At 35.1% G+C, this 14,992-nt stretch overlaps 1 protein-coding gene across 1 annotated transcript; it reads left to right on the plus strand.

The window, feature by feature from the left end:
* The first annotated feature begins 4,897 nt into the window (after positions 1 to 4,897).
* Positions 4,898 to 6,810, plus strand: LOC100265387 (protein CANDIDATE G-PROTEIN COUPLED RECEPTOR 7). The gene has a single exon (XM_002274143.5). It carries the CDS (start codon positions 5,199 to 5,201, stop codon positions 6,528 to 6,530), a length of 1,332 nt encoding a protein of 443 aa, XP_002274179.1. The 5' UTR covers positions 4,898 to 5,198; the 3' UTR covers positions 6,531 to 6,810.
* Positions 6,811 to 14,992: the final 8,182 nt, after the last annotated feature.

The following is a 14,992-nucleotide window of genomic DNA, read 5'->3' on the forward strand; positions in this document are numbered from 1 at the left end:
CAGCGGCGACGCCAGCCAGCACCAGCCACCAGCCAGCACCAGCACCAGCACCAGCCAGCACCAGCACCAGTCAGCTTTGAAAAAATTTCGGAATCCTCTTAAACGCCAGAAAAACTCATTTCTCCTTACCTTCTCATACAGTTGCATCTATGGAATGGACTTGAGCTTTCACATGAGAGCCTCAGCCCAGATGACCAGTACGAGGTGCGGCATTCGAAAAAAAAGAAACTTGACAGGAAAATAGGAGCATGAAAAAAAAACATAGCATGTACATATATGTAAAAAAAAGAAAGCTGCCAAGCCTCACCTCGTTCCACAGATGTCTATTAAAACACAGGCATGACATCTAAGAATAAATACAAATGCAATGAAAGATCCAAACTCGGGACATCCCAAAACAGAAAAACAGAGTGCACAAGCGGTCTTCAAATGTCAAAGGAATCCACAAGTGATTAGAAACAAAGGAGGGCAATTCAAAACAGGGGAAGCAAAACAGACTAAAAACTATAAAAAAAAACCATACCTGGGCCAAGAGAAACTGGCTGAATGATCTTCTGATCCTTTTCAGCTTACTCCCCTGTTTCTGCTCTGGATGTCCCGCTTGAAGAAAAAGCCCCCTCTGCGATACTCCCCCCCAAGAAAAGAAAAAAACTCTAGCTTGCCTTCTCGGAATCCCTTCAGCTTACTTTCTCTATCTTCCTTGGCCAGTCTCTCTCTCTGCTTTCCCGTCCCATCTCGCCGTAAAAAAAACCTGCCCATCTCGTCCTATGGCCGCCCTGTTTTCGGCTGCCACCCTCCAGCTCATTCTCGGGTTCTGAAGGAGAGAAAAGAAAAAAATAAAAGCAAAAGAAAAGGGAATAAAATAATAATCTAAAAAAAAGAAAAACCTACTGCCGCTAAGGAGGTCTACACTATCCCAGTACAAATTCTATTTCTAACCAAAATTTTATTTAAGAAAATTAATTTTACAACTTTATTTGTAAAAATAGTTTCAACACAATATTTATTATAGAAAAATAATTTTTTATTTAATTTCAGTAAAAAATTTTCAAAATGATTTTAGCTTTATTTTTTATAAAAAAAGTTCATCAATTTTACAAAAGAGCTCTACAATTTATTCATTTCTAATTTATTAAAAAGGATTTTATATTTATTCCTTTTAACAAAAAGGATTTCAATATTAATTAAATAAAATATTATAAAAAAATTATTATTATTTTGTCAATTTTTTTTTTCAATTTTTCTAAAAAAAGACTCCCCATTTATTATTATTATTACTATTATTTTCGAACATTTTTATTAAAAGGATGATTTTATTGCTTCAAAAGATATTTTTAATTTTATATTTAGCAAAAAGTTGTACACTTTTATTTTTGTAAAGAAATTCTATCATAAAAAAAATATTTTACAGTTTTATGTTTAAAAGTATTTTTAGAGTTTTTGTTTTAGAAACCATTTTTGACATTTTTGGTCAGTTTGATTATTTAAAAGTTATTTTGGTTACAATTTTATTTTAAAAAATATTTTAGATATTTAAAAAAAATATTAATGGACAATTTATTAAAATAAAAATTTTGGACTTTTATGAGAAACTTTTTTTTTTTTTTTTGTGATTTTTGTTTAAAAACAAATTTTCTGGACTTCTTATTTTTATTTTTATTAAAAACAATATTCTGAAATTTTATTAAAAACAAATTTTTGGAGAACAATTTTCTTGAAAGATGAAAGATAATTTTGCCTTAATGTTCTTGAAACCTTAGATGAATGGAACAACAACCCATGGAGGGAGAAGACGGTGGTAGAGGCTATGGACATGGGGTGGCTTCATGACTGGCACGTGAGGGAGTGGTAGTGCATGTTGAGAAAATTTGGATACAATGGAGAAATGAAACACTCTCACACACTCACTTTGATACAATAAAACTCTCAAATATACAAAATAAGAACAAGAAGAAGAAGAACACAAGAAAGACTCAAACAAGTTATTGGAACTTTGTCCAAAGACTCTATTTCCTCCCACCTCTAGAAATCTTTTTGGGAACTAAATGGAAATAGTCTTGGGATTGATCAAGCCTTTTCACTTTTCTGCATAAGATTTCAAAAAGAAGAAAAGTCATATATAACACTCTTAGGGTTGAAAAAAGGTTACAAGGATGAGAAAAAACTCATTGTCTTCCTCAATCTCTTTATCTTTGTAACATTCAAAATTAAATCATATGTTTAATTCACACATTAAACATGATTTAATCTCAAATGTGTAACTCTCTTACACTTAACCTTTTAAGTTTATAAAGTTACAAAGATGAGAAGACTCATTGTCTTCCTCAACCTCTTCATCTTTGTAATATTCAAAATTAAATCATATGTTTAATTCACACATTAAACATGATTTAATCTCAAATGTGTAACTCTCTTACACTTAACCTCTTAAGTTTATAAAGTTACAAAGATGAGAAGACTCATTGTCTTCCTCAACCTTTCAAGTTTTGTAACATTTCAAAACTTAATCATGTGTTTAATTCACACATTAAAAGTGTAACCCTTCTTACACTTTATTTTCCAAAAGTGTAACTCTTCTTACACTTTATTTTTAACCAACAATATATATATATTTATATAAATATAACAGTGCATGGTGGAGCAGTAGGTCTACTGTGGCATGTGCAGATGGTGGGTGGGTAGTGCGCGTTGAAAACTGGAAGGGGGTGGCGGAGCTTGTGAACAGATCTGAAACGTGATAATGAGATTGGAGAGAAGGAAGAATAAGGGGAAATAAAGGGATAGGGGATGGTGGCTGCCATGGGGCGACGCGTCTCCTACGACGACGTGCTGGCGATGGCGCTCCGATCGTCAACGACTTTGGTGTCATCGGTCGTGGGTAAGAGGGCCTAATGATGAAATGAAGGTGTGTAGTGGGCGAGAAGAGGGAAAGTTTATGGGAGGAGAGGGAGTGAGAGATGAGACATGGGAGGAGTGGGGCTTTCAGATGGTAAGGAGAGGGAGTAGGCTAGGTCAATAAGCGTAGTAAGAGTGTAAATAATTTTTATTTTTATTTTTATTTTAGTTTTGGGAATAGTTTTATGGTTGGGAATTATTTTTATTTTATTAATTTTTATTTTGGAAGAAGTAGTGGAGTCTTTTCATTTTATAAGTAGAATATCATTCCACTTTGAATCATATTCTAATTATAAGTAGAATCCCATTGGAAATTTTAGTGACTTATAAAAGTAAAGCATCCCTCACTTTAAATATGAATACTAATTTTTTCATGTATCTATCAAACTCGAGAGGGATAAGATAAGATCTGACTATTGAATCCTGGAGGTAGACTATTAGTAATGTACCGAGTTCGCCTTTGAGTAGGGTGAATCTATTTCAAGGATAGTATTTATCATGCCTCAATCGATAAGTTATTTATTTATTTATTAATTATGTTATTTGTTCGTATCTTTTGGGCTAATCATTTGTTTTCGTATCTTAAAACCAACAATAAATACATATAAGGTTTCTCTTTTTGTTTTTTTAGTTTTAGGATCCACGTGATTCTATACTTGGGGAAGTATTAACCCTCACTTAGTTAAAGAACCAGAAAAGAACGAAGAAGGATGTAAGCTGGCTTATTTCAAATCACCATAAAAACTAGTATTAATATTTATCTTCTTTAATTTTTTCTTTATTTTATATACAAAATTTTCATTATAATTATTATTTATTTACATATAATTATTATTATTTATATATTAATTGAATTTATAAAAAATATCATCACCCTATTCCTTCATTTAGAATAATCATCATAAATGAATAATTTAGCTAAAATAAAAAATTATTATGAAAGTAATATCTATTGCATATTATTTAGAATTATATAAATTTTTAATAAAATAAAATAATTAAAAATTTTAAAGATAAAGATTAAAATATTTTTTTATTCAATACCCAATTGAATATAAAATAATATTATTTTAATACAAAATCTATATATCCATGATCACTATAATTTATATTTTTATAAAAGTTACCATTTGGAAATAATATATAAAATCATTAATTGGGTGTATTATTTATATAATTTGTATTTTTATAAATATTATTATTTAAAATTAATATATAAAATCATTATTTGATAATATTATTATTTAGAAATAATACATCTACATTAATTGATAATTATTTTTAATATATGGAAGAATTATGTTTTGGGGGTAGATGGGCCCCCAAATTAACAAAAGGTCCATGTAACTCTTCAAATTGAGCTCAAGACCCAATGAAAGTATGGAAATTGAGTTGAAGGATATTATCCTTCAGTATTTCCAAAAATGCCCTTTGTTGATTTTAAGAAAAAAATTAATATTTTTGAAAAATACTTCTATTTAATTTAATATTTTAAAAAATAATTTTATGTAATTTAATATTTTTTAAAAATAAATTTATTTAATTTAATATTTTTTAAAAATAAATTTATTTAATTTAATATTTAAAAAAAATATTTAATTTAATATTTTTTTTAAATACTTTAATTTAATTTAATATTTTTGAAAAAAATATTTAATTTAATATTTTTGAAAAAAAAATTATTTAATTTAATATTTTTGAAAACTACTTTTATTTAATTTAGTATTTTTGAAAAAAAAATTATTGAAAAAAAATTATTTAACTTAATTTTATAAAATATTTTATATGTGTTCTTAAAGGGTATATTTATCCGTTACTATTTTATATCCTTCAACTCAATTTCAAGAGTTATATGGACCTTTTGTTAATTTGGGGGCCCATCTACCCCCAAAATATTTCAAGAGTTATATGGATCTTTTGTTAATTTGAGGGCTCATCTACCCCTAAAAGATAATTCTCCCTTTATATATTGAAATAGTACAATGAATTAATTTGGGCCCATATGATCGAACCCAGACCCAGTTGAGGTGGGGGTTGTAGAGTCCTTCACTCTCGGAACTCTGTTTCTCCAATCTGCCATTTGCCAAGAGGCCATCGACCAACCCGAAAGGGCATTTTGGGTAAAGGGGAATAAACTTTTAATTCACTCCACATCTCCACCACCGTCGGCCTATTTCACGTTCTCGAATCTATCAGCTCAAGCCCCACGACGCCATCACGCCAAATTCACCTCCCAAAACCACCGCCTTCCCCCCACATCCACCAGCTCGAACCAGCATCGTTTTCGTTTTCTGTCAGCGACAATGACGAAAACACCCCTCACATTCCTCCAAGTCCTCTCCATTTTTTCCTTCTCCGTCCTCCTCCTCCTCCTCCCCTTCGTCACCGCCGAGATCAAAACCCTAACCATCACGGCCGACTCCCGCCCCATGATCCTCTTCGAGAAATTCGGATTCACACATACCGGCCACGTCACCGTGAGCGTCTCCGGCGTCTCCGTCGCCTCCACTCTCTCGTCCCCTGATCCCTCCCGTCTGGGGTTCTTCCTCCTCTCCGAGGAGTCTCTCCTCCAAGTCCTCATGGAGCTCCAACAGAACCCTTCCTTCTGTGTTCTTGATTCCCAATACATCCTCAGCCTCTTCACCTTCCGCGATCTCTCTCCGCCTCCTCACGCCTCCTTCAACCAATCCTACCCTGTCTCCTCCCCCAACGAGTACAGCCTCTTCTTCGCCAACTGCGCACCTGAGAGCCAGGTCACAATGTCCGTACGCACCACGGTCTACAACATTGATAATGGCAAAACCAAGGATTATCTCTCCGCCGGCCAGACTCAGCTCCCTGCCCTCTACTTCCTCTTCTCCCTTGCCTATTTCGCCTTCCTAGTCTTTTGGATCCACACCTGTTACAGAAACAAGCGATCCGTCCACCGGATCCATATGCTGATGGCCGGATTGCTGTTGATGAAGGCTTTGAATCTGATCTGCGCCGCGGAGGATAAGCATTACGTAAAGGTCACAGGAACACCTCACGGTTGGGATGTGCTGTTTTATATATTTCAGTTTATTAGGGTTGTGCTGCTTTTCACCGTCATTGTGTTGGTCGGCACTGGGTGGTCGTTCTTGAAGCCCTTCTTGCAAGAGAAGGAGAAGAAGGTGTTGATGATTGTGATTCCGCTGCAGGTTCTGGCAAATGTGGCTTCCGTTGTGATTGGCGAGACAGGGCCTTTTATTAAGGATTGGGTGACTTGGAACCAGGTGTTCTTGTTGGTCGACATTGTGTGTTGTTGCGCCATTATTTTCCCCATTGTGTGGTCAATTCGGTCCCTGAGAGAGACATCAAAGACTGATGGGAAGGCAGCAAGGAATTTGGCAAAGCTGACATTATTTAGGCAGTTCTATATTGTTGTGATTGGTTACTTGTATTTTACACGCATTGTAGTGTTTGCCCTCAGGACAATTGCTGCTTATAGGTATCAATGGGTGAGTAATGCTGCGGAGGAGATTGCCAGTCTCGCATTTTACTTGGTGATGTTTTATATGTTTCAGCCCGCTGAGAAGAATGAGTATTTTGTGCTTGATGAAGAGGAAGAAGAGGCTGCGATGGCAGCTCTCAGGGAAGAAGAATTTGAACTTTGAAAATGGTAATGAGGGAAATTTTGTAGGTCATCTTTTTTGGCTTTGTTGCGGCTGTGGTAACACTACGCAAAGGTATTTGGTGGATTTACCAGTGGGATTGCTTGGACAGGTTTGGACTTCTCTTTTTTTTTTTTTTTTCTTCTTCTTCCTTGTTTTTTTTTTTTTTATGGTAATAAGAACTTCAGTAATTATGGAAACAGTGCTTGTATTTAGAACTAATGGAATTATCAGGTTATTCTGCTGGTAATAAAATTCAAGATATAGAGTTATTCACGGTTTATTCTTTATACTGGGGAAGTTTGATATCTTACGATTTTTGGGAATGATTTTTCTTTCTATTGCTTTGTTGAAACAATTTGTTAATTGATAGAGTTGGCAAGATTGCTTTCTTCTTGTTCCCCTCACATTCAAGTATGTGGTTGTGGTACTTGCGAGTTGTGATATTGTCAACCATCACAATAGTAGTGTTCTTAAAACTGTTAGGTTGCATTTGAAAGCATAGATGTGGATTTGGATCTGAAAACCAATGATGGATCAGATCTGGAAATGGAAGGATTTGGATTTCAAATCCATTGTGGATACTTAGAAAAAATTATGTATTTTCATTTATCTTTGAATTTGTATTTTTAACTCTTTTCCTAATGTAATTCTGCATGATTATTCCCATTTATTACTAAAAGTGGTTTACAATATCATACAAACAATGCCTTTTTTAGGAACTTTGCTAAGTGCTTGAACATTTATGTTACAGAGCATCTACCATACAAGAATGGTGCTTGCTCTTAATTATGCTATGTTACCAAGAGACTCAAAGAAAAAAGTTTCCCCTTTTTATGGGGCAAACAAAAAAGATATTAACAACAACAATAAAAAAGGCTCACCAAGGTACACAAAACGTATACAAGGATGCCAAATGGCAAGGAAATGAGGCAAAAAAATGCAAAAAGCTTCCCTCCCATTATCTAGATCCCTACCCCGTTAACTAAGTCTAGAATAGATATTGAGTTCGTATCTATGGGCCTTTTAGTTCACAAATATAGTGTATGAAAATGACATTTTGAGAGCCTAATCCAATTGTTCAAGCAACTTTTTAACTAACCCATACAATTTTTCTTTGATAGGTAACCTACGCATTACCCATGCCAAAATTATTACCTTTCAAATTTGATTCATGAGACCCCATGAAACATGACCAAATTAAGCATCCTTTTTTCATGCAACCATTTTTTACCATATAATGATGCATCCTCCTCCTTTGCTTAAGTGCCTATACATCAGCCAAGCACATAAAACACTCACCATGAAGGAATGGAAGCTAGATAATGTACAACCTTTTTTCTCAAGGTTATAAGGAAGGTTCGTGGAGAGGAGGGAGAAAGATAGAGTGGTATGGATGGATTTTGGAGAAGGGTTTTCTCTATTGAATATATTCCATTTTGGAGTTAGGGTGGCCATTATTTGGAATTCATGGGTCCCATCAAAAGCGAGTATTTTTGCAAGGAAAGCTAATTGGGGTTAGATGATGGCTTTGAAACTTCTTTTAAAGAGAGGTTGGTCATTGACTGATAGATGTCTCCTTTACAAAAGTGAAGAGGAATCAATAGATTCTACATTGTGCCAAAGTAAGAGCACTATGGCAACTTTTGTTCTCCTTGTTCGACATTGCGTGGACCCTTCTATGGTCACTTTTAAGTAGGCATTATGCTTTTTTGAAAAGAAAAGGCAAGAAGGTTTGAAGAGCCACATCCCTATGCAATTTTTGGACAATTTAGAATGAAAGGAATTGAGAAGTATTTGAAAGTGATGATCTATCAATTCAAGCACTAAAGTGCTCTTTCCTAAGAAATCTAGTTTTATGGGTTAGCATGTATATAGAGGAAGGCTCTATACCTTTGATTGATTTTGTAGATCAAGTGAGATCTAGCTGATGGGGGGAGTAGTTATTTTTGTGCTCTCTCATTCGGACAAAACCTTTTGGTACCTATTGTATACATCATGTGTATCTTGGTGTATAGTTTTTTTTTTTAATTATTATTATTTTTATTTATAGTATTTCCTTATAAAATAAATAAATAAAACACTCATCATTCACCTCATTGACCATGAGTCCCATAGCTCACATTCTTGTCATTTGTCTTTTTTCTCTCATGCAAACCAAAATTGTTGCAATAGGTGGCAAACAAAAATGGGGGTTGCAATTTAAGTACGCATGATGTACACAAAGCATGCTAAGCACCAAAAAGACATAAAGGGAAATGTAGTGTCCTACATCTACCCAAATAATCAATGAAACCTAAACGGGATCCAATATTAATTCCCATAGAATAAAGAGACCAAGAGAACAAAAATTTAATTAACTTATGATTCGTTGTCCTCTTTTTCAAGCTTCCTAGACCCTTCAAAGTTATAAGATTTTGTTCTTTCCAAATTCTTAAAACAAGTAAACAAGGCTAGCCTCCATATCATCTTACAACTCCTTTTTATAGCACTCCCATCCCAACCTAGTGACTACTACTCTTTCAAGAACAAGGGAGCACCCAAGAAGTCCCAAATAGATGGAAATAAAGTCTACAAGCTTTCAATATCCCAGAATGAACAAGAATATGGTTAGCTGACTCTTTACCATGCATGTAAAAAGTACACCAACTAGAGAAAGGCTAACTCCACTTCATAAAAATTTTATCTCACACTGCCTCCCTGGCAAAGAAACTGACTTTAGAAGAAGTCTTTAGAAAAAACCTCCTGAGCAACAGACAGTAATGGACTTAATGAATTGTATAGAGATTTCATAGAGGACTATCCATATTTATTAATCTCCACACTCATTTGTCAGGACAACCTTCCTCCCAGCCCTTGACAGCTAATTGACAGGATATACTTAAGGAGCCACTGCACATCCCCAACTCTAAGTCTAACCAAAAAGCTTCTTCAATTTGTAACAGTTGCTAGTGATATTGGCAGTGATCTCCTTGGATTAGACTATGATATTTTTGGTTATTTATGAACTGGGAAGATGTTTTGATGTGGTTTTAAAGTTTGATATGATTTAAGATTAATTGTGGTGATAGATTTATCTTGTATCTTTCATAGATCATGTTTCTTTTGGCATTGCATTTCTTAATTTATTTTCTTTTACCTGTTGGAAAAAACAGAGAGAGAGAAGGAAAAAAAAAGGAAGAAAAAAAATTAACTGCATGCTGTCAATATATGGGCTAAAGTAGAATGAAATAATAATCGTGTACAATGTCCTGTCTTTGGGTTTATTAACTGCACCCTATTTTTTTCTTGGTCTTAAAAGCTTATTAACTTGTATTGTTGTAAAATGTTTTGGTGTTTCATCAACTGGTATTGTTCTATTCTATGATGTTTTAATGCTTGTTAAATTAATGGCCCAGGGGCCCTGGTCATGATTGTACACTGTATGTGGTGACTGAGAGGTCCTTTTGCTGTGGACAATAATGATAATAAGTTTAAGGTTGAAAAACTGTTTATGCTGCATATTGTAAATTTGTGTAAGGTTGAGACAGTGGTTCTCTGAATTTTGGTAGAGCTAGATGTCATTATTTCGTTTAAGTTGAGAAACTGGTCTTTTAAAATTTGGTGGAATTCTTTCTCAAATTGATTAACTCAAATTCCAAGATCTAATTGAAGCAACTGAAATTGTCTTTGTTTTTGTTTTTTTTTTCCTTTCCAGATTTGTTGCCCTAGAGCCTCTGACCCTCCCTCCCACATGCTGTATGACTCAAACAAAGTAGTATTTGTCTGACATTCTGTCTAAAACACAAAACAAATAGAATATAAAATACAGACATTCAGGATTTACTTTAACAAATAAGGCTTAAAACATAGACTGTCAAGAATTATTTTCAGCAGCAGACACAGGCTACTATAATTTTTCAAATTAGTTTCTGAAATGGATTTTCCTAAATAATTCTTTGATCCAGGTTTCCTATTTTTTTTGCTTCTATACGGTGTCTGCTCTGCTATCTTTTCTGTTCAAGATATATATTTTTTTTGTCTTAAAATAAATTAAATTAAACCATTCATACTCCCTTTAAAAGGCAAATTGTTTTCAGATTCTCCTTAAACTATGCTCTCTCTAACATTTATGGTTGCTAGTTTTCTTTCATTGTAATATTTGAGGTGTGGAGTGGTGTTACAGTCGCAATTGGTGGTTGAAATGGAAAGTCAGGGTTACACTGATGGACCTAAGAGGCTTTTATGATACAGGAACAGGTGCATGGAGGGTACCCTACTTTCAAATGTTTAATAAATGGGGTCTCATTCTTCATCATGTTGAGCCAGATTTGTGTTTGATTCTTGTCTTTAATCCTTCCTTCTGTTTGGTTCTCACTGAAATTGACTTGTGTTTTTCATTCTTCTCTTTGGTTCTCCATAAAACACGTGGATGCTTAGCATGCTCCATTGCATCTGGATCTGATCTGGATAGGATTGAGGTTTCCTAGTCATGGTAGTGAGGGCTCGTGGAGGTGAAGAAAATGATCTTGAGTGAATGTAATTAGCAAGAAACAAACCCATTTTAAAAAGTTTTGGAGGAAGCAATTATCCGTACTTGGTTGTTTGAAAGAGCAAGAGAATCTTATTAATCCGTGCTTACGTTTAATTGTCATATTGTTGCTATTATTACGGACAGTAATTGGTATTTTCATGTGAAAGGAAAGTTGCAGTTGATGCCCAGCGCATATGTCGGAATATAACCAACCATATATGGCTGACTGCTAACAGTAAGTTCAAATATTCATCACATACATTCCCCATTAGAAATGATTATGATATACCCATCTTGTAAATTTCATTATTTCAATATAGACTAAAATAAATAAATAAGTTGTAAGAATCAATGTCCTCATGGTAAACAGACTCGAAAGTGTCTCCTTGTCCACATGCAAATGCTTTGTTCTCTGAACCCCATCCCAAATGTTCCAACGCTAAACAACAGAGCTGGTTACACCTTGCCGACTTGTTTGTGGGATGAGATTCTCTTTAGTGAAAACAGCCCTCTCGTTCTCAAGCACATGCACACAGATTGACGAAAGGGCAGGAGTGTTGTGGGGCTTACTAATTTTGATCTCTCTTATGTCTTCTTCACTATGCAAGTGCTTAAATTCAGGCCCCTTACTGATTTATCTCTGCTGACTCTGTTTTCTCCCTTTGCATGCTGGAAATACCATTTCCTTGCTGGAAATACCATTTCCTGGACTCATAAACTATTTAGATCGATTTCTTGGAGCCAAAGCCTTTCTTTCAAATTAAACGACAGCTTTGGTCTGTGTTACAGCGATTCTCGTAAAAGTATTTCAGTCTATAAAAATAGTAACACCAATGTAAGGATAAGACTGTTTTCATGAAAGCTTCATTTTAGCTCATTAGCCATCGTATGGTCAAGTGTAGCTGGGTGTACAACCAAGTTCGCTTGAGTTCAGACCAAATCTCATATTCTGAGTTCTTGATCAAACTGCATGTTTTCTACGTTATGTACGGTTGAAGATAGACTGTGGAAATGCAACAAAGAAAGTCAGAAAACGAAGATGGTATTGCCTATGAGACAGATGAAATGTTCATTATTTCTGGAGAAAACAAGCTGCTATTTCTGAACAAAACATGCTTTCCGAAACATATGAAGAGAATTTAAATAGCATAGGATCACATGTAAACATTTAAGCATGCATTGAACGACAAAAATGAACTAGTTACCTTGATTTATGCCATGGAAAGCCATTTCTTCCTTCACTGGTATCCAAAAAGCTGCTCCAAGTCCATGATGGTACGAGAATTAGGGTTCAATGAACTCTTCCCTTTCCTCTCTAAAAATTCAGTCCAAGTGTGTGCGTGCGTGCAGTACGTGCCCTCCAAGAAGAAGAAAAGAGAAACCTTCCAATATATATATATATATATATATATTACATATTACACACATTATTTGGACCACTTGATTTAATGGGTCAGTCAAGTGAATTAGGGTGAACTCATAGAAATCAAGCAATAATGTGTCCAACTCCATTATGGACCACAATGTAAAAATTAAATTAACATTGATTTATGACATTATCAAATTGATTATGTAATTATACATATAAAAATTCTAACAACATATAGACAACATTCCAGTGAATGATAACTAAGAAAAGTATCTTCTTTGAGTAGGATTTTACAATGACAACTATGATGGTCTCTCAAATCCTCGTACTTTTGAGCTTCGCTCAAATGTAAAGTTTTGGGTTAAGGTTTCTGCATCTATGAGCAATGAACATGTTTATCACGAAGCAATTTATTCCCCACATGAGAGCGATGACCCGTTCGTTTCTTCTCTTGAGGCCTGTAGCTGTCCCGATGACTTGTATGCATCCATGCTGGGATTAATGGAATTCAAACTTGGGAAAAGAGTTCACTTGGGAAGTCAAGGAGATATTGGGTGAGTCAATGATCTTAAAGAATCATTTAATGATAAAAGGGGCCTTTCTTGACTTGGCTCAAGCTCATGGACAAACTCCCTTGCTTTTTGGGAATTGGGAAATTGAATCATAGACTTAACTCCCTAAACTCCCATTGCATGCCCAAACCCAGCGGACATACTTGTAGTCGGATCATGGACATGCAAATTGATTCATCTACTATTGACAACAAGCCTCCCGCTGGAGCATTATAACATGGAATTACGGGGGACAGTGCTTCAGATTCCATTACCTTGTTTGTGGAATGTGAATCTTCCTCATCAGATGAGTCTCTCTGCCTACTTCATATTGTACTTTGCTATGGACATGGACCACGACTGGAGTTTTAAGGTTTGCATTGATGGTAGGAACATGAATGTTGCATTTCAAAATGCATGTGAAATATCGGTCATGATCTCCTCACACTAAGGGAAGGTCTTGCCTGTAGTGAATAGTTTTGTCATGAGTTGTTCATCATTTTAATTTATTGGATTTAAGGAGTCCTAATGAAAAATCATGCAAACTTTCCAACAGTCTCAATATGTGGGCCGGAAAAAAAAGACCCAAAATATAGTAGAGTAGTAATGATGAGAGCGTGCAAACATATAAACTCAAGTCTTTCCCGTTTTCTCCCCTAATCATATTGCCTGTCACTAAGGCTAATTGTTTTATGTAAAACTTTTAGAAAAGGCTTCTCTAACCAAATAATCCAGGGGATCTGCAAGCCCTAGTTTTACTGATGAATTTGGAGCTCATTTGAACTCCATATTTGCATAGATTAAAGCCTTGAACAAACAAATGCTATGATATTGATGTTATGATTTCATTTACAGATTTTTCAGGTCACCAGGCATCAATTAGGTCCCTTAACTTGGCTAGCTGATCATGAACACCCCCATAGGAGAAGTAAAGTTCCAGCAAGCATATTGATGAAATGGTCCTTACAACCCAAAGTTTCAGCAAGCAAAGGAGTTGTTTGGTGGATGCTATCATTGTCTTCCTTCTCTTTCTTCCAACTTGTACTTATCGTCCAGCCTCTCTTTTTCTTTATGCAGCTGCTATTGCCTTGTGGCATGCATTATAATCTTATCTCCAAGTCACATTAAAGTGTTGAAAATGAAAGATATTGCAATGATCTATACCAATTGAATTGTAAACAGTTAACACTACTGATACAGAGATGACCATTTCAATAAACACATAAGATTCAAATCAGAATTTTTTTCCAATTCAATTCTGACTAAATCCACCTAAAAAATTCCAATGTTTGAAACTGTATTTTGGGTGACTGAAGCAACTGACCCACAAGGGGCTGACCACAACTGGCCCAAATGAACCCATTCAGACCCCATGCCAGAAGCACCAAAAGGAATCCAAAGTAAATCCGTATATATGTAATAAAGAATATTTAGTGGCACTGAGAGCTCTACTCTTTTTACTCATTGTTTGACCTCCTACAGGAACCGTGCTTGATCTATGGCCCCACATGGTGCTAATAAATCAGGACCCTCAAAGAGTCAAAGAAGATGGCTGGGCGCTTATTGACAGAGACACCAGCCTGAAAAGCTTTCCAACCACCTAATCATAACTGCCTACTAAAGAAAAAATCAAAATTCAATGTTTTACGTACTGCACTGTCTTCATCACATATCCTCAACCAATTCTGAAGACTTGTGCAGCTGTAGTATTAATAAATTAATAATGGTAGTTGGTCTGCAAAGAATTAGAGCATGACCAGTCGCTGAACAACTAATTAACAGAACTCACTAACCCAATCTTTTTGTCTCTTAGGTTTTTTATTTTTGCGTTTACTGTCAAGACCCAGCCAAAATTCCAAACCCAGACATTCTAAGTCTGATAACAACTCGAGACCACCTTTGTTTCTGTTTCGCCTTTTATTATTGGATTCCTTAACTTTCTTCACCAAGGGTGGTTGAGAAACTAGAAAGACTGTTGTAAACTTGGAGCCAATAGGCTTGTAACAGATCACTGATCAGGATCACATTGTTC

This window comes from Vitis vinifera, chromosome 8 (assembly GCF_030704535.1).
Source record: "Vitis vinifera cultivar Pinot Noir 40024 chromosome 8, ASM3070453v1".
NCBI lineage: Eukaryota > Viridiplantae > Streptophyta > Magnoliopsida > Vitales > Vitaceae > Vitis > Vitis vinifera.

Excerpts from the sequence above, each read along its gene's own strand:
- LOC100265387 (XM_002274143.5), top strand. The coding sequence starts at position 5,199 with ATGACGAAAACACCCCTCACATTCCTCCAAGTCCTCTCCATTTTTTCC.